Consider the following 18,084-nt stretch of genomic DNA (forward strand, 5'->3'; position numbering starts at 1 on the left):
TGAACTAGAAGTAATACAAGGTAAATAGACAATGGCAGATCATCTAAAGCCTCACAGTGAACATATTGCAGCTTACGTTTGTCTTCAGGTGAAGAGTTGTGCTGGTGCTCTTATGCACATGTCATGTAACAGCACAATGTCACAGGTTTTCTAGTGATATCCATGCAAATCATGCACAGGTGAGCATTTCTGAGTGGTGATCATGAATTATTATGCGTTCAGAGAGGTGAACAGTTCCCCCATGACGCTTTTCAACAAGCCGTGAGCAGCTTCCGTCTCCTCAGCAGACCCTCCCATGTGACGTCCCAGTGGCCTCAGAGGAGCTGCGTGTACATACAAAGTCCCGCAGGTCCAACATCGCACCTCTGGAGGTTGGCTGTCAATCAAGTGTTTCTGGGCCATTCAGCGTAAAATGATAATGCTTATGGGCACAATGTTTTCCATGACTGCCACAGATGTGGTGATTACTCTTGCATTGAGTAGCTGAAATTCCGGATGAATAATACAATAAAATAATAAAACTATAAAAGACAAACATAGTGATGCTTGCATCATAAACATTCTGAAAACATCTGATTACAATTTCATTACCACACAATTAATTGCCAAAAATGTGGCTTTTCTTTTTCTCATTCTCTGTCAATCACACATGTAAACACAGTTTTAGAACAGTTTTAATGGTATGCAACAAAGGAAACCCTGAACGTGAGATGTATCGGCCCTATTGACACTAGCATGAATACTTAACAATGTAAAGTTGTATTAAGCTGCCCACCGATACGGGTACCTTTTGTCTTTAAAAAAAATAATCTCCTGAACACATGGCCGTGACATTTATTGTTGATAATTGTGCAATTACACTAACATCATGTCACAAATGTCCACTTTGCACACAGAAGAGGTCACAATCTTAATACTTTATACAAACTTTATATACAGTTTATTGTATACACATGAAGTAGATATAGAGTTAGCCTCTGCCCTGCTGCAGAAAATTGACCCAGCGTTTATAGCAGAACCAACATCTGGTTTCTGCTGGCTTCCTTTCTTATTTTCCCAAAGCTGTCTGCAGCAAAAGAGGACAGTCAGCACTAAATGAATGAATAATGAACTAAAGTCATAAGATTCAAAAACTCAGACACCAGCCCTTCTTTAAATTATTGAGATCAGTTACTGAATACAACACGACTCTAGTTCTTCATTTACTTGTATTGAGCAATTTATCTATTTATTTAATATGATTGTCAATTATTATATTCTATTTAGTGATTCACATTTTTCCATTTTAAATTGCAGGTTTCGAAATGCTGAATATTGACATCTATGCACTATGCATTCTAGTGGAAAAAGGAGTGCATATTCTAATTTTAAGCACTATGAGGCCACGTAAGGGAGAATGGACTCTGGTCCAACTTTCTGGGATCTAGATGTTCTGTCCGGTCTTTAACGCCCTCTGCTGTTCATCCTGGGATCCTTTAACACTCCCCTTTATGTAAAACTCTTATTTTATTGCTCTCGTAAGACGGGTGTTTAAGTAGATCTACATTAGAGTGGAAATAATGACAACAATGTTACACATAGCAACAACATTTAATAGAGCTCATTGTTTTTAATATGTAGTCTACACATAGGACTAGGAAGAACATAGGACTGACTGGAGCTTTTTTTACATACAACAAAAACAAACAATTCCACATGTTGTTTTACAATTGTATATATATATTTACAATTGTTGTACAATTGTATATATATATATATATATACAATATAATTTCAATATATTAGTTTTTATATATATATATATAGTTTATTTTATCATCAATATCAAAATTGCATGACAGTACAAATACAGCAAGTTGTAGAGAGTTGTTAAATACATTAATTGTTTGTTTAGGAGGAATTGATCATTGAGTATCATTAGTTAGGCGTGTCTGTTTGATTAATCATTAACTAGATCAATCAGTGGGAATTCTTTTATCGTTCTGGGTCTATTGGGCCATTTCCGGCAGCACTCGGAAGCAGCGCGTGGGACACTGAGCGGTCAGCTGACTCCGAGTTGTCACGTGACCCACACGGGCGGAGGAGATCCCACAGAACGCATTTGTGGGAATAATATTCCGCGTGTGTCTTCAGGTAAAGAGCCACTCGGCTGTCCCGGGTTAGCGTGTCCCGACATGGCGTGGACTAAATACCAGCTGTTCCTGGCGGCACTCATGCTCACGACCGGCTCCCTCAACACACTGTCCGCAAAGTGAGTAACGTTACGTGTATTTCCTTGTGTTTATAAGTTAAAGTCGTTTTCACGACATTAAACAAAGCACTAATTAGCTCATTAATCAGGTTAGCTTGTTTAGTTTGAATGCCGAGTATAGTCCGCATGTTTCCCACTCTTAGTTTAGCTGGTAGATGCTAACAACACGTTAGCATCTACCAGCTAACACAAACAAACAAACCCTTATCGAGAGTTAAGGAGCCAAAGTGTGGACGAGAGGACGGAGATAGTTGAATCTACTCTTGTCGCAATAAGATTTGAGGCCGCTCGTGACGCGTGGCAGTAAAGGGAAATTACCTCTGATTGTTACACATTACATTACGGTCTTACATTCCCATCTTTCATTACTATCTTTCATTAGCTGTGTGTGTTCAACGGAGACCTGCTGACTCGTGCACTCGTGTTTTGGGAGCTTGCACAGGGGCCTCCTTCGGGCTTCTTTGTGGGACACAGGTAAAGACAAATGAGGATATATTTAGCTGCAACTGACCCTTCCTTTCGTTTTTCATTTGGACAGACACAACGGCAGATAATGCTGAAAAGAAAACGTGCTAATTAAGTTAGATCTTGAAAGGCTTAAAGTGGATTTAACGATGATTTATAACAACTAATTGATGCTCAATACTAGTGATTGTTCGACTGCGGGAACTCAATCCACCAGATCAGTCCCAGAAGGACTCCTCATATGTTTATGAGCCTGCAGCTCAGAAATACTTTAATTATCAATTAAGTTGCAGATTTTCTTATAGCTGATTCATAACCCTTTGATCAAAACATCAGAATAAAAGTGAGAGAGACAATTTATCGTCTTTGCATTACATGTTTTTTCCAACTACTCATAATCTGTTCAATTTACAGTTTAAAGCTAAATTGTAAAAATCTTCACATTTGAGAAGCTGTAGAGAAGATTTGACATTTATTCTTCAAAAAATAGCTTGAAAGATTAATGGCTAATACACGCAAGTCCTCTCCCGTTATGGTCACGATAAGGAGAGATTTTCTATTTTAGTCAAACTAGACACCTTTTTTTTTTTTTTTTTTTTTTAACTTCCCCATTAATCTGTGAAGTCAGCTCCTCTCTGACACACTTCTCTGTCCTTCTGTGGGCTTTCGGCCAGCTAAACAAAATCACCGTCTGAGTTCCAACCAGCCAGAGAAAGCAAGCCGAGTCATGTTGCTCTGAGGGGAATCGGCCACTATCTGTTTTGAGTTTCACTACAGTCACCCGACTCCGGCCTGGTCGCCTCGCTGCGTTTCAAGCACCTCGCCTAGATTGATAGTTTTGGTGCAGATTTCCCCCGTCTCCTTTTGATGTGCACCACACTTAAGACACCTGACTCAAACACGGTGGTTGCAGATGAACCGTTTGAAGAAATTGCGTCATCGGCGTATTCCTACGGCTTGCGTTTTTTAAATCAGACGCTCACGCGCTGGTCATACTTCCTCTGCTGGTCTGATTGCAGAAGTCATGGGAGGGGAGGGGGGGGGGTTGCGTAGGTTTAGTCACCCATTAACTTTACAACCACTGTCCAATATGCAATATGTGAAACTAAATGTTCTCTCTCTGCAGAACTCTGGTTCACACTCGTTTTTTATGAGTTGGTTGTCGGTCAAAGGCAGCAGTTACATAAAAAAAAAAAATCCAAAGTTGGCAGAAGGTTATTGGTGAAATGTTCTACAGACTAAGCTGATTTTTTCAGAAATTCTTGTTTTTGTCAGAGTGTAATATTACATATGACCGAGAGAGAGTCATCACATTTGAGAAGCTTTAAGAACATAGACACAGATGAATCGACTTGTACTTTAGTCTTTGCAGCTGTAACCGTTTCCTACTGTATGCGGTTGTGTAGAATATCAATAATGAAGTTGCAATGGCGGTTTCTTGTTCGACAGATGGGCCGACATGTTCTCTGCGAAGGGTTGCCGCGACGACCCGGACCATCCGTTCACTCACCCGTTCGTACAGGTAAAGTAATAAACTGTGTGTTTTCATGGTTATCCTGTGGATGTGTAGTCTTTATGGAATAACCACATGGTGAAGCCCGTGAACTAAAAAAAACATTGATTGTTTTTTTATTTAGTAATTTAGTGCAAAAATGAACATATTATTCTCAAGTGAAAGTATGGAGAAAATGTCCTCATTAACCACACATGCATGTGTTTGCCTCCTTTTAAAATGACTCATTTGGAATTGTTCAGTTGTCTCAAATAAACCCCGTAAAATATTTCCAAAAAGTAACCAATGATCCCATCCTGCATCCCGCAGGCGGTGGGCATGTTTCTGGGCGAGTTCAGCTGTATCGCGGTCTTCTACCTCTTGCTGTGCCACGACAGACGACGCCCCGAGCCCCGGATGAACCCCGGCCAGAGCTTCAACCCGCTCCTCTTCTTCCCCCCCGCCATGTGTGACATGACGGCCACCTCCATCATGTATGTTGGTGGGTGACTTTTACTTTTTTTGCCTCTTAGGCTTATTCGTTCCGATTCCTGATTCACGCTCTTAATTCAAAAGGTCAAAGTTAAAAAGATGATGTCGCCTTGCCGCAACTTTCAGCTTCGCTCCTTCGCGAAAAGAGGCGGCGCGTCTGCGAAGAGAGAATTAACCCGCGTCGTCTCCTATTTGTTCGCAGCCCTCAACATGACGAGTGCGTCCAGCTTCCAGATGCTGCGCGGCGCCGTCATCATCTTCACCGGTCTGCTGTCCGTGGCGTTCCTGGGACGCCGTCTGACGCCCAGCCAGTGGGTCGGCATCCTCACCACCATCCTGGGCCTGGTGATAGTGGGCCTGGCCGACTTCTTCAGCGGCCACAGTCAAGACACCCACAAACTCAGCGACATCGTCACAGGCGAGGAGGACTTTGGGCTTCAAGATAACGGCAAAGCAGACTCACTGGGTTGGGTGTTTTGACTGTTTTACACTGTGCCCTGCAGGAGACCTTCTGATCATCCTGGCTCAGGTCATTGTTTCAGTGCAGATGGTCCTGGAGGAAAAGTTTGTCTACAAACATGATGTCCATCCTCTCCGGGCTGTTGGTACAGAAGGTACAGAAGCTTTTCATCCGCATTTACATGCAACATTATTTTAGAAGCACCTAAAGTCTGCAGCTTTTGCCACACTTGGTGTGTTGTTTTTGGATTGTGACCCAAACAAAGGGGAGCGGCAATACATCTTTGGTAATTGCAACAATGTAAACAGGAGCAGAAAGTAAAAAAACAAATTTCTTCAGCTCAAATGTTCGAATATTGAAAGGTTAATCAACTGGTCCCACGCGCAGGTGAAGGGCCAGACTTTGTTTTCATTTGGCGCTCTCCTCTCCTTCCCAGGCTTCTTTGGGTTCTTCGTCCTGTCGCTGCTTCTCATCCCGATGTACTTCATCCACGCCGGCGCCTTCAGCGGGAACCCGCGGCAGGTGCTGGAGGACGCGCTCGACGCGTTTTGCCAGATCGGGCACGAGCCCCTCATCCTGTTGGCGCTGCTGGGGAACACGGTCAGCATCGCCTTCTTCAACTTCGCCGGCATCAGCGTCACCAAAGAGATCAGCGCCACCACGCGCATGGTGCTGGACAGCCTGCGCACGCTGGTCATCTGGGCCGTGAGCCTGGCGCTGGGTTGGGAGCAGTTCCAGGGCCTGCAGGTGCTGGGCTTCCTGGTGCTGCTGGTGGGCACGGCGCTCTACAACGGACTGCACCGCCCCCTGCTGGCCAGGGTGCCGTGGTGCGCCGCGATGGTGGGCGCCGAGGAGCCGGAGGACGGCCCCGGTGAAAGGGAGAGGCTGCTGGGCGACGGCAGGGTGCAGAGCACCGACGAGGGCTGAAGGGCCCGAAAGACGGGGACCGGTAGGCCGACAAAGACAATGAGCCTTTCATAAGGATTGTGTGTCTCTTTTTAAATACGGTCACATCGCACTCAAAACTTTAATATTTGGGAGTGTGCAAGCTCTTTTAAAGGAATGGTTTGGCACACCAGTAGTATCTTGTATGTATATTTGACTAAAAAGTCTCATAATTGTTGAAATGTTCTTTCGGAGGAACAGAGAGGCCAGTCTGACGGAGCTTCCGTATTATAATACAGGTTCTCTATTTAGTTAATTCAAGTGAAATTTGAGTCTGTTTTATAATAGGCTTCCGACCCTCTCTTCTACTTTTTAATCCTTAACACGATGCAGAAGAACCAGCGCGGCTTGATCTTTCCTCGGGTGCTGGACGTTACCGTATCAAAAAGTTTTAAACCGATCAAAATTGATATCCGCACACATTGATCTATGCAGAGTTCATACTCTCTTCAATCAGTTTATCCTTGAACTTTTCTTTTTACTCACTTAAGCAAATGACTGCAAGTTGACGACACCTTTTTTGAAGATTTATTCTGATTTTCATGAATCGATAAGGCACATTGTTTGGGATGCTTTTTTTTAACAATGGGTATTCTAATGTTGATGTATTTGCCAACAGAAACCGGTCTTGCAGTAGTTAATGCGTTCTAATCAAGCTTCAGAGTCATCTCCTCAATCTGAGTGTGGTTAAACAGAATGTGTACAGAAATGCATTTTTAAAAAGGAACTTGTGTATATTTGCTGATCTTAAAGTTTTTTTGTTTTTACTGACGGACTTTATCAAAGCTCCTAAACCAAGTGATTTTACACCTGCTACTGTAAATGCTGATTATCCTTTTCTTTTTGGTAGTTTAGGGCTGTCATGCGCACTAAGAAAAAAGGGAAAGTCATGAAATGACATGTATGACATTAAATGGTGCATTAGCATTTTTACGGTTTTTGGCCTTCAGAATACTACACTGACGTGATGGATGGGATGTAATGACAAAAAGAGGGATTAAAAAAATACAAGCCACAAAGACTAAAGATTTTTTTTTTGTGCTGCAGAATTAGCTACGATATTGAGTTTCTGGATTATTTGATCCACTGAAAATAAATGATTTTAAGTAATGAAATGAATGATGTGTTGTCGCCCCAAAGCAAATATAAGCTAATATTCTTGGTTTCCAGCTTCTGTAATGGGACAAATTCCTGATTTTCTTTGCTTTTATTTGACACTACAAAGTAATGAAACTTTTTTTTTTTTAAATGTACACATGTTAAACATGCATTATTCCTAACTTGAAATAACCCGGTTCCTTTTCTTAGCAGCCTTCTGATAAAAAGAAGGATTTCAGTTGTTCAGTTTTGAGCAGCCAGTTTAGGGTCAAGTGTCAGTAGTCCAACACCAGCAGCTGACACCTGCCTTCACTTCCTGAGTCAACCCAACTTCCTCCCCGAAGACCGGTCTTGTGCTTTAATGGAGGTCAAAGGTTGAAAACAAGAATCCCCTGAGATCTAAAAACACAACTTCTGTCCAGCTCCCGGAGCAGAGTGAAAGAAAATGTGTTAATTGACCAAACACAGCATTTAGAAGGTAATGTCATTGCAGAAAAACTAAACGCAACTGAAAATAACGTGACTTTACTCTTAACAATAGATGAATCTTTTCTTATATTGTATGTTTGTACAAGTTGTCTACATTAACAACAAGGTTAGAATGAAAATAAAAGAAATGGTTTTACAAAGTCTTATACATGTGGCACGTTCAAATAATCATTTAAAATGAACTGTGAGTGGGTTGTTGGCTGTATAGAAGAGAACCGCTGTGGGTCAATGTTGATTCATTTTATATTTATTGTTTTTTTGTGTTTTTTTTACTCCGCTTTATAATCAACGTGCGTGCTGCAACGCACGCATATCGTTTGGCACAGCAGCACATGACGTGGCCGCTAGATGGCAGCATTTGCCATTCTGAATGAACTTCACAGTAAAGCCATCACACGTTGGTCTGAGACGGTCTGTGAGTATGTGAAATAATTTGTATATAACTGGTGAGTTTAATGTCTGCGACGACACGGCAGATGTTTAGAAAACCTTTTCTATGAATCATTTCATTTAATTTTATGTTACCGGAGAAAACTTGTGTTTATAGAAAAATCATTTTGTTGTAGGAAATATGCATACATTTTATATTTATATATATTTATATATATCTCGGATTGATCTGTCCCGAGATGTGAAGCTCTGAGGATCCTTAATTCATCGCCTGAAACATTTCCATTCAACGTTATTCTGATTTAGAAAATTGTTTCAAATCAACATTATTAGACAAAATACACGTTATTTGTTGTTGCAGTGGTTTATGCAGGACTAATGGTTTAATATTATTCTGACCTTTTGTGTTTCCATTCTCTCCTCCTCCACTGCCTGTCTGTTTTCACGTGTGTATATATATATATATATATATATATATATTATATTTCTTCTATAAAAATAAGAGAGGTGATTTTAATCTGCTTTTATGTAAACACCTGGTGTTTGCTCAAAGGCACTGAGTCACCATGGTATTTAAAAGCCTCCATTAAAGCCACTGCTTGGGGTTGTTTACGGCAGGGGGCAGGCCGGGGTGAGTGTGATTAGTCTACCACTCCAGTGTCCGGCTAATGACCACTTAATGCTTTAAACGCCGACTGTGCACAGATGAGAGTCCAAAGCACGCTACCACAAAAGGAAACCCAGTCATCTCTTCAATATGTCTATTCAGTGGACCTATTTGTGTAGTCGAGTTGCTTAAAGGGGACTGCCAAACCGTACTCATTTCACAGAATGGGCCATTTTTTGTTCAAATAGTCCTTGATTACGTGTTACTAATGTATTATTTGATTATATGTTGTAATATTAATCTGAATATACAGAGTAACTGCACCAAAAACTGCATTGGGGTAGAAGTAAAATGAAACGGACGCACTGAAAATACACACAATACTCGCCTAAAATTGTCCTTAAAGGTCACTAATGTGCCACTGAGCTGTTTCAAATCCTCTCCTGTGTTTTTATAAATCCACAATGAGTGAATCTCATTTACAGGAGACTGATGAGCACCAATCGAGGTCATTTTAATAATACAACACAAATTAAAACCTTTAATTGAACAATGTGTTATAAAGACATATATTGAAACAAAAGCATTTGTTCAACGTCTGCTGTGAGTATTTTTCTGTCATTCAACATGAACTGAAACAAAAGTAATGGGGAAATATAAGTAACAGTTGTGAGCTTTTATTCTCCCATTTTAAAACATAAAATCTTGTAAGGTCTGTAATTCAAGATTTAAGCAGTGCTTTATTGTTTTGACGTGTGCCTCTTTGACTTTTCACATTTTTTAAATTGAACAATTTGAGTGTAAAATCATCCCACATTTCATATAAAACAGCCAAAATGAGAGAAATCAGTAAAATACTGTGATCCATGTCTGTGTCTCTGCAGATTGGAAGCTAATATTAAGTGTATTTATCTTTTTAACTCTACGTCACAGTTTCAAACTCACAAAATATGTTTTAATTTCACATGTTAAATTACATTAAATCACTTTTTGGTTAATTGTAGATCAAATTAGGTGGTCTGTTGCGATCAGAAGGAATAAGCCGAGAAGAAGCGCGTTGTCACTGGGGGGAGCTGCCTGTGCTGCCTTCACGCCACCTTTAGTGTTTTATGATCTGGATCACTCACATCCACAATATATGGAGAGAAAAACATGCATTTAAAACGGCAGAAGCTGAAACAAGAGCTGGCTTTATACTCATTTCAGATGGAAATTGTACTTTTTAACACACTATATCACAGCTTTAGTTTATTTTTAGAGTTGTTGTATACTAAGACTGAACTTACTTTGAACAGATATTTGCATACTGATATATTATAGTATTTACTGCAATACAGCTTTTTCAGTGTCACCTCACTAATGTATTATAATTTCTGATTAAATATTTTCATTACATCTTCGAGAAAGAAGATACTTGTTCCTGAGCGAATATGAGATAAAGGAACAAAGTACAGTATGTTGCTGCTTTAATAGGATTTTACTGATGAGAACATGAAGATATGTTTCATACAAAAGACCCAAATAACACCGGTCAAATGCCCTTGCACAGTACATGCTAATTTCAAATCATTTAGAGTTCCTCTACACCTGAGAAAGAGTTCACTGTCTGAAATATGATGTCTGTGTTTGAGATGGCATAAACGGGGACAGTCTTGTTTTGACTTGATACACATCCCTGACTTCTTTTTTCCCTCCTCTGTGGAGAAGATGGCAGGCTGCCATACAGAAGGCTGTGTACAATGGCCCAGGTCCCATTAAATCTGCGAAAGTTCCTTCCTGAGGCAAACATTGCCAGAAATAGTAATCTTGGCTTGGAGCTGGAGTCTTACGAAGGGGGAGCAATAATTCTCAGCGTAATAATGGAGATCGTTTCATTCCGTCCTGCGGGCCTGTGATCCAGCGGGGGCCTCGGTCCGAGCTGCTCATTCAGTCTTCCTCCTCCTGATGAAGGCTTCCTGAAAAACACACGGCGACCAATCAGCCGACAACAATGGGCTCCGTGGGAGGCTCTGAACTTCAGGTAGTCGTCGGTGCACAGCGGCACGGCTTTGTGTTTTACACCGCGGGGGGGGGGAAGGGGGGTCGGGACCCCTAAAAGCTTAGGCTCTTCATTCTCATGATGTCTGTGTGAGTCGTAGAGCTTAACATCAACCATCAGTCGTTTAGCTGAATTTGTGCTCGCTGTCTTCGTGTTTTAACAACGAGGCGAAGCTGTCGCTCACATCTTCTCAAAAAATATGTTGTGCCCTCTATTAAACAGTGTTTTTTTTGCATTGAAAGGCAACATAACAGTACTTCATTCAAAAGTATAGATGTATTATCAGCTAAGTAAAATGGGTAATTCTACAGGAAAATGGCCTCTTTCACATTATTATATTTGACATGGTTCATAGATCTTGTTGAGGTGGACTTCTTTCATAACACTTACTGCAGGTTGTTTAGTCCTGGATTCACGGATCATAGTATCGTAATTAGTAATATGTGTGAGGCCGTGTTTAGGGCTGCAAAGACACATGGCAATATGAGCTGAACAACAATTTATTTAAGAAACTACTACTTTTATGGGAAAAGTCAATTATTTATTTATTTGGGTTTTTCCACCCGGGTTGTCATGTTGTTGATGATTCAGGTCTGGAGGGCCTGTGTCAGGAGCCGCTGCCACTGGCAGCATCCCACCTGCCATCATTCAAACAGCTGCACTGAGGACCGGCTTGGAAAAGGGAAATAAAGGTGAATAATAGAATCCAGCCGGGCTCAGCCTTAAGAGACGTTGTGTTTCTTACAAATCGTTGAGATGTCACATTTTTGTGCGTTACACAAGTCCTTTGTGTCTGGACTCTCTCCTCTTGGAGATACATATTGGTGTGTGTGTGTGTGTGTGAATGGATATACAAAAAGTATTTAAGTATTTCTTTCCCTTTTTTGCACTAAAAGGTGAAGTGTGTAAGGAAAACATAGGGGCTCCTCTGCTGTTTCCAAGATGTTATATAACACCTATTTTTTTTTTTTTTACTGTGCATGTCGTTCTTTTCTGTAAAAAAAAGGCAAACTTTTCACAATTCATTACAGTAATATTACATGTCCGCATATTTGTCTTCTGCTCATCATTTCCACTCCTCGCATGAATCCTGTCTCTCTGCAGCAGAAGGGCTCCATGCGTTGGGTCCCGAGCGTGAAGGCTGATCTGGGGGCCGGCGTTTTTGAACGCTTCCCACTGAAGAGCTCATCGGCACCTGAAATAACTGCAGGCGTGCTGCGCCCGCTACATCCTCTTCCCTGGATTGTTTTGACTGCATGATGGAGGGCAAGCGTTAAATCTCTATTTTCTAATTTTACCCCGGAAAAGTGTCACTCGAAAACAGCATGATAGGAGGCAGCCGGGGTCATCGGCGCTTCCGCCCGCACGAACCGAGGCTTGAATGAACGCGGGGCTTCAGAAGCCATTGTTTCAACACTTGCACGAGAAACAGACGGCCGCAGAGTTATTTTGGATGGAGGGGAGAGGAGGAGGAGGGGTGGGGGGAAGAGGGGAGGGGGGGGGGGGATCAAGGCACGACAGTACACACAGAGGGGAGAAAGCGAGGGAGAGTTCAATCGACAGGTGTTGAGACATTTTTGGGATTACGTATTTTATTATTAAAATTGTCGTCACCGGCAAACGGGAGACCTATTTGGAGAAATGAATTGACGTTGAGGAAATCATTAAACAGCATCGATCCCATTTGAGTTTCTAACACGTCATTGGCCAGGACCCAACGTGTGAATCTTGAGGGGGCCTCGCGGATGAAGTATCGCCTCTGAAGTTAATTGTGTTTTGGTTTTAGAGGAGAATCGGTTTCCTCTGTTTATTATGAGCATGGGGGCGGATTTGCGTCACCGTGCAACTTGCGGGTCGAGATAAAGTTGCACAAATATTGAAAAGGGGAAGTTCTAACAGTCGTTATATAAAAGTACTCCCCCCCCTCTCCTCTGCTCCGGAAGAAATAAGGATTTCGGCTGTATCCTAAAATACTAAAACAGGTTCTATTTTGGGGGCAAATCTAGCAGGAATATCCGCTCATTTAACACGAATCACAGCCCATCAACAACAGGATGCGTGGCGCTAATAGAGCCTCTCCTGGACTCGGGGTCAAACGACTGCGCCTTTTTTCTTTACGCAGTCCATTATTATTATTATTATTATTATTTATAATCGTGTGGAATGTTTTTTTCTCTCCATTGGATTCATTCGTCCTATTTTTCAGGGGAAGAGTAAAAGATTTGTGTATAAAAAAACGTTTCTTAAAAATAGTTCCATCCCTCTGGGTTCATTGGCTCCGGGGAGAAATGTTAAATATATTTCCACAAAGAAAAAAAGAGAAAATATAATGAACACGAGAGGTAATCGGTATAATGTTTTGGGGTGCGGTGATGGGTGGGGGCTCTTTTTAAGTGATCAATCCATCATCTCAGGATTTCAAAACAAAAAATTGTCCCCGGTCTAGTGTGTGTGTGTGTGTGTGTGTGTGTGTGTGTGTGTGTGTGTGTGTGTGTTGGTTCGTTCTCGTTTGGAAGGGCGTGATGTGAGCCGCTGCATGCACCCATTGGCTCAGAAAGCGACCAATCAGCATCGGCGGAGGAACTTCACAGCGTGGAGCTGCAGTGTTTGGATTTCAGAGTCGGGAAAGCAATTTTGACACTGACACAACGAAGACCTTCGTCTATATACCTCCAAAACGCCGTACCTGCCTCTTTTTCTTTCTCTCTTCTTTTTTTGTTTGTTTATTTTTGTTATACATGCCTGTCCGTTTGTAACCTCTTGTGAGAAACAATAAGGCGCACCAGAGGCTACGGGATGTACACGGCCGGGCTCAACCCGTTTTACGCGTCCAACTTCAGCCTGTGGTCTGCGTACTGCGCGGGGGGCTTCGCTGTGGATACGATGAAGAAACCCTCGTTTTGCATCGCAGACATTTTGCAAGCAGGGGATGCGGAGAACGTCCCGGGATCGTCCGCGCTCATGGTGCACATGGGGCACCACCACCACCAACACCAACACCACCAACACCAACAGCACCGCGCGCAGCACGGCCACTCCGGCAACTCGCCACTGCGCCCTTCTCCCGTGGCGCCCGAGCCGTACGGCGCGAGGCTGAGTCCGGCGTCTCCTTACAACAGACACGGACTACAGCTAACATCAGTGGGCAGAACCGCGTTCAACTCCCAGCCAGCCCCTCCGCCTGCAAGCAAGGACCTCAAATTCGGAATCGATCGGATATTGTCGACAGACTTTGACCAGAGAGGAAAAGAGAAGTCGTCATTAAGAGGTGAGGAGGGAGATTTTTAGTACGCGCCGACATTCAGAATATTCATGTGGATTTATAGCGATGATGTCTGTCATGTCAGCTAAAGAAAACAATGAGATTGTTTCATGGCCTTAATGTTTTTGTTCTTGTTTTGTTTTCTACGACACGTTAAAGTACCACGAGACAAAATCATGAACACACTGTAGAAACAGCCAACTGGAAGCACACATTGTAAAGCCAGAACCACTTAATGGCAGACTTGTTCACGGAGTAGTTAGAGCCCAAATAGCCTCATAACATGCACTTTAAGAGCCCAGTGGGGAGATCCCTCTGCTCTCTCCTGCCCCCTCGCCAGAGAGGTCAGAGGTCACGATCAGCTACAAACAAGCAGAGGTTTGCTCACAAACACTTTAGCGGTCACACCTGAACCCGACGCTTGCACTTTGTCCGATGGTCTCTCTCAATACTAGACCATACTTGCCCCCTCACCCCAAGTTGCCAGTGTGACTCATTGTTTTCCTGACTGAAAGCCCCTCATCTCTCGCTTCTGTAACAGATCTCACATCCATCGTTAGCTCGAACCGTCAGTCAGGGATCCACGTCCCCAATCAGCCTCCGGCCAGCCAGTACTTCTCCTGCGTAGACCCTGGGATGAGCGACGCGTCCTCCATGATGAGTTCACTAGGCAGCAGCAGCAGCAGGCATTCAGGCCAGCATCAGTTTCAGGACACCTTCCCAGGTAGCCACCACATGTAGGACCGTGTAACAGACGGCAACACATGGTCCAGCTCTTGTGTTTGAAGGCGTTGAAACAACCTGCAGCGAGCGCTCCGCCGGTTTGTGGTGTCTTCAACCTGGTGTCCTCCCTGCTGTGTCTTATAGGGCCGTATGCCGTCCTCACTAAAGACACGATGCCACAGACGTACAAGAGGAAAAGGTCGTGGTCGAGGGCAGTGTTTTCAAACTTGCAGAGGAAAGGACTGGAGAAGAGATTTGAGATACAGAAATACGTCACCAAGCCGGACAGAAAGCAACTGGCTGCAATGCTTGGGCTGACCGACGCTCAGGTAAGAAGCCGCTGACCAAGGAGGAGGTTTATGGCCTGGGTTATGTTTGGATTATTATTAAGGATTTATTCAAGGTTTACTATCTTTGGCACAATCAAGACAAAAAAAAGTGTCTAGAAACCGCTAAAGAGGTTGGTGAAGATAGGCCTTCAAAATAACTTAGCACCCTTTAAATTAAATAATACAACATCTTTATTTCATTTTACCTGTGGACTCAATTAAGGTTTTGTATATTTTAAGGTTTCGTATGTTGTTGCTGTTTTTTTACTGTATGATAGCGCTACATTTTGATTACGTGCATTTTCTTTGCTCTTCCCGAAAAGCAGTTGTGGGTAAAACAATGAGACCACATGGCCAAAGTCTGACTCGTTTAATTCATTTCTGCAAAGGTCTTGATCCCCATCAGTCCCCCCCCGTGGTAAAATATGAGCGGTGTATTTAATATTCCTTTGTTTATAAACTATATTTTCTTCATACTCTTAATTGCCCACACGACATGCCAGATGTAAATGTTGCCGTGTCAACTTTTACAGGTTTTAAAAATACTTGGCAGGGCCCATAACACACCCACCATGTGTGAGGTTAGCCACAGGTTGCCGAAGCTACAAATTCCCCAAGAAACTGTGGTGAACAATGGCTTGTGTGTCCTGTGGCTCTGACACTGACAAACCAATTAAAATGTATACGTGCTTCCATATTTGACGGGGCGACGGCGTCACAGTCAGTCACGCATCAACTTGAAGGATTGAAAGAAAATTGTGATGTTTGCAATTTACGTTCCACTCAGCACAAAATAATGTTACAATCTAAAAAGGAATTAAGAAATGATTGACAAAAGACAGTTGGCAATTTGATTGGCAGAGTAATTTGCCAGAGAAATGTCATCTGGATTAAAACAGTTGGTGTTTGGATTTCATCACACTTAAACTCACCCAGCAACATGTTATCCTTAATGAAAACTGGATGCGCTTATTATTTTATTTGAAATATATTATTATACGCAGGGTAGAAACATTTGACACATACAATATACATTGTATATTTTATACTTTGTATGCTGCCACATATTGGGGAAATGTGGTTTATTTTTCCTCAGCAAGGAGTGGAAGAAGTTGGAAAATAGTTTATTTATACTATATTTAAAATAATGTGTTTATGAATGTATACTTCATAAATGATATATCCCCCACAATGACTCCTTTTTTCGAGTTTAATCTGGTAATTCAAGGAAAATATTAGGAAAGCAAATAATTGTACTGTGCAAACATACTGCAGTTGTGTATCACCGAACTGCACACTGGAACAGTCTGGCCCAACGTGTCCGTGTGTGTGTCCGTGTGTGTTTTCAGGTGAAAGTGTGGTTCCAGAACAGACGCATGAAGTGGAGACACTCCAAAGAGGCGCAGGCTCAGAAGGACAAGGACAAGGAGCAGCCGGACAAGAGCGCGCCGGAGTCCGGCAGCAGGGAGCCCCAAGAGCCGGCGGAGGAGTCCGAGTGTGAGAGCGAGGGACGCAGCGAGTGCGACTCCGACGACGCTCCCGAGGACCACTCCGACGGACACGTGGACACCGGCGAGCAAACAAACCAAACCAGCGTGATCATGAGCGGCGGGAGCAGCGCGGAGGAGGCGGCCGCGGCCCCGGAGGCCCCTCCGGTCGCGATATGAGGGCTGGACGAAAAGAACTAATGCGGGGGGGTTTATTTTCAGTCTTTTTTTTGATAGAAGAACGACGGTGATGTTTTAAATGCAACCCGGAGCGTCAATTAAGTAACAATATGCGACGTTTGCAACGTTGAACCAGTCCCGCACCTGTCTAATTCCTGGGAACAAGTGGAGCAACCAGACAGCAGGCCCAGCTATTTGCTCAGTAGGGTTTATTTAAACTCAGACACAAAAAAGATGGTCAAAATAAATACGTTCATTTTATAAGGATTCTAGTGTTCTAACAATTAAAAGACAAGTTATTTAAAAATACTAATTGGGACTTCTGGCCACCTCCGGTGCCTCCTTGCTGTCGTTATCCTGTCAGGAGCTTTGTGTGCGTCATGTTTCCTCATCCGAAGGAAAGAATGCGGTTGTGAATTACTTTTTTTTTTAGCTTATGAACCACTCGTTTCACGTGATAGATCAAATGTCAGGACCCAACAGCAGTGTTCATGTATTACTTATTTTGTCTGGATATATAGTTGTGCTATTTTGTTAATAATATTTTGCACTGAAAATATTGTAAATAAAATGTTTCTTACTTTAAAAATCGGATTACGAATTATTAGTTTTATTTGTAGTATTTAGATGAGGGAATTAACGGAGGACAGATCATGATTTGTTCTCAGCCGACTTTTAAGTTTAATTTGGATTCTTAAGAATGTTTTCCTTTGGTTTAATTGATTAAATTATTGTTTGCTTTTTGGGTAAATCCAAAGCCTAAGAAAAATAAAACACCGTTGCATGCACGTCAATATGCAACAAAATACATTTAAAAAACTGGATACTTGTAGCATGTGGTGTATAAATCCAGAAAAAAAAACACGAGTCTAATAACATTAAAAACACATAAAAACAACGGAATAATGACCATCCCAACAGTTAATTGATTACAATTAAATCGTGAAAAACCGGAGTGTTCCAACGGATAAACACTCTAAAAGGTTGAGGGGACCAAATCATTCTGCCATGATAAATGTAAACATCTTCTCCTTGTATAAACACATTAACTCAATGAACTAAATTCCTTGTGAGCTTGTTGCTGCTGCGACGGCACAGAAAGCGAGGGCAGAAGGAGAGAATAATTTACAGTTTGTATACATTGACTGGCTCCAGATAGCAGCGGCGACCCGGGTGAGAATATTTTATGTATCCAGACGCAGATAAACATCTCCTCCATTTATAGTGCTGCTCATAACCCCCTCTTTCTACTGACCAGAGTCCACCTCCGACCTGCTTCTTTTTATTGTGACGAACCACTAAAGACTGACGTGGAAGGACAGTCTAGTGTGGAAATTTAATTTCCCGATCAGTCTTATCGTGAATGTCGAGATCTA

At 42.4% G+C, this 18,084-nt stretch overlaps 2 protein-coding genes across 3 annotated transcripts; both read left to right on the forward strand.

Moving 5' to 3' along the window:
* The first annotated feature begins 2,000 nt into the window (after positions 1 to 2,000).
* slc35f6 (solute carrier family 35 member F6) lies at positions 2,001 to 7,146 on the forward strand. Its single transcript, XM_037449134.2, has 6 exons — positions 2,001 to 2,251; positions 4,166 to 4,238; positions 4,539 to 4,710; positions 4,903 to 5,118; positions 5,204 to 5,314; positions 5,597 to 7,146. The coding sequence occupies exons 1-6, from the start codon at positions 2,175 to 2,177 to the stop codon at positions 6,085 to 6,087; spliced, it is 1,140 nt and encodes a 379-aa protein (XP_037305031.1). The 5' UTR covers positions 2,001 to 2,174; the 3' UTR covers positions 6,088 to 7,146.
* Positions 7,147 to 13,356: 6,210 nt separating this feature from the next.
* Positions 13,357 to 17,363, forward strand: hlx1 (H2.0-like homeo box 1 (Drosophila)). 2 transcript variants are annotated; one of them, XM_037449132.2, is made up of 4 exons: positions 13,357 to 13,995; positions 14,531 to 14,713; positions 14,857 to 15,041; positions 16,391 to 17,362. In XM_037449132.2, the coding sequence occupies exons 1-4, from the start codon at positions 13,524 to 13,526 to the stop codon at positions 16,706 to 16,708; spliced, it is 1,158 nt and encodes a 385-aa protein (XP_037305029.2). In that variant the 5' UTR covers positions 13,357 to 13,523; the 3' UTR covers positions 16,709 to 17,362. The 2 variants fall into 2 exon arrangements, with proteins under 2 accessions (XP_037305029.2, XP_037305030.2); XM_037449133.2 differs by lacking the exon at positions 14,531 to 14,713 and having other exon boundaries at positions 16,391 to 17,363.
* The last annotated feature ends 721 nt before the right edge of the window (positions 17,364 to 18,084 follow it).

Source organism: Pungitius pungitius, chromosome 20, assembly GCF_949316345.1.
Source record: "Pungitius pungitius chromosome 20, fPunPun2.1, whole genome shotgun sequence".
Classification (NCBI taxonomy): domain Eukaryota; kingdom Metazoa; phylum Chordata; class Actinopteri; order Perciformes; family Gasterosteidae; genus Pungitius; species Pungitius pungitius.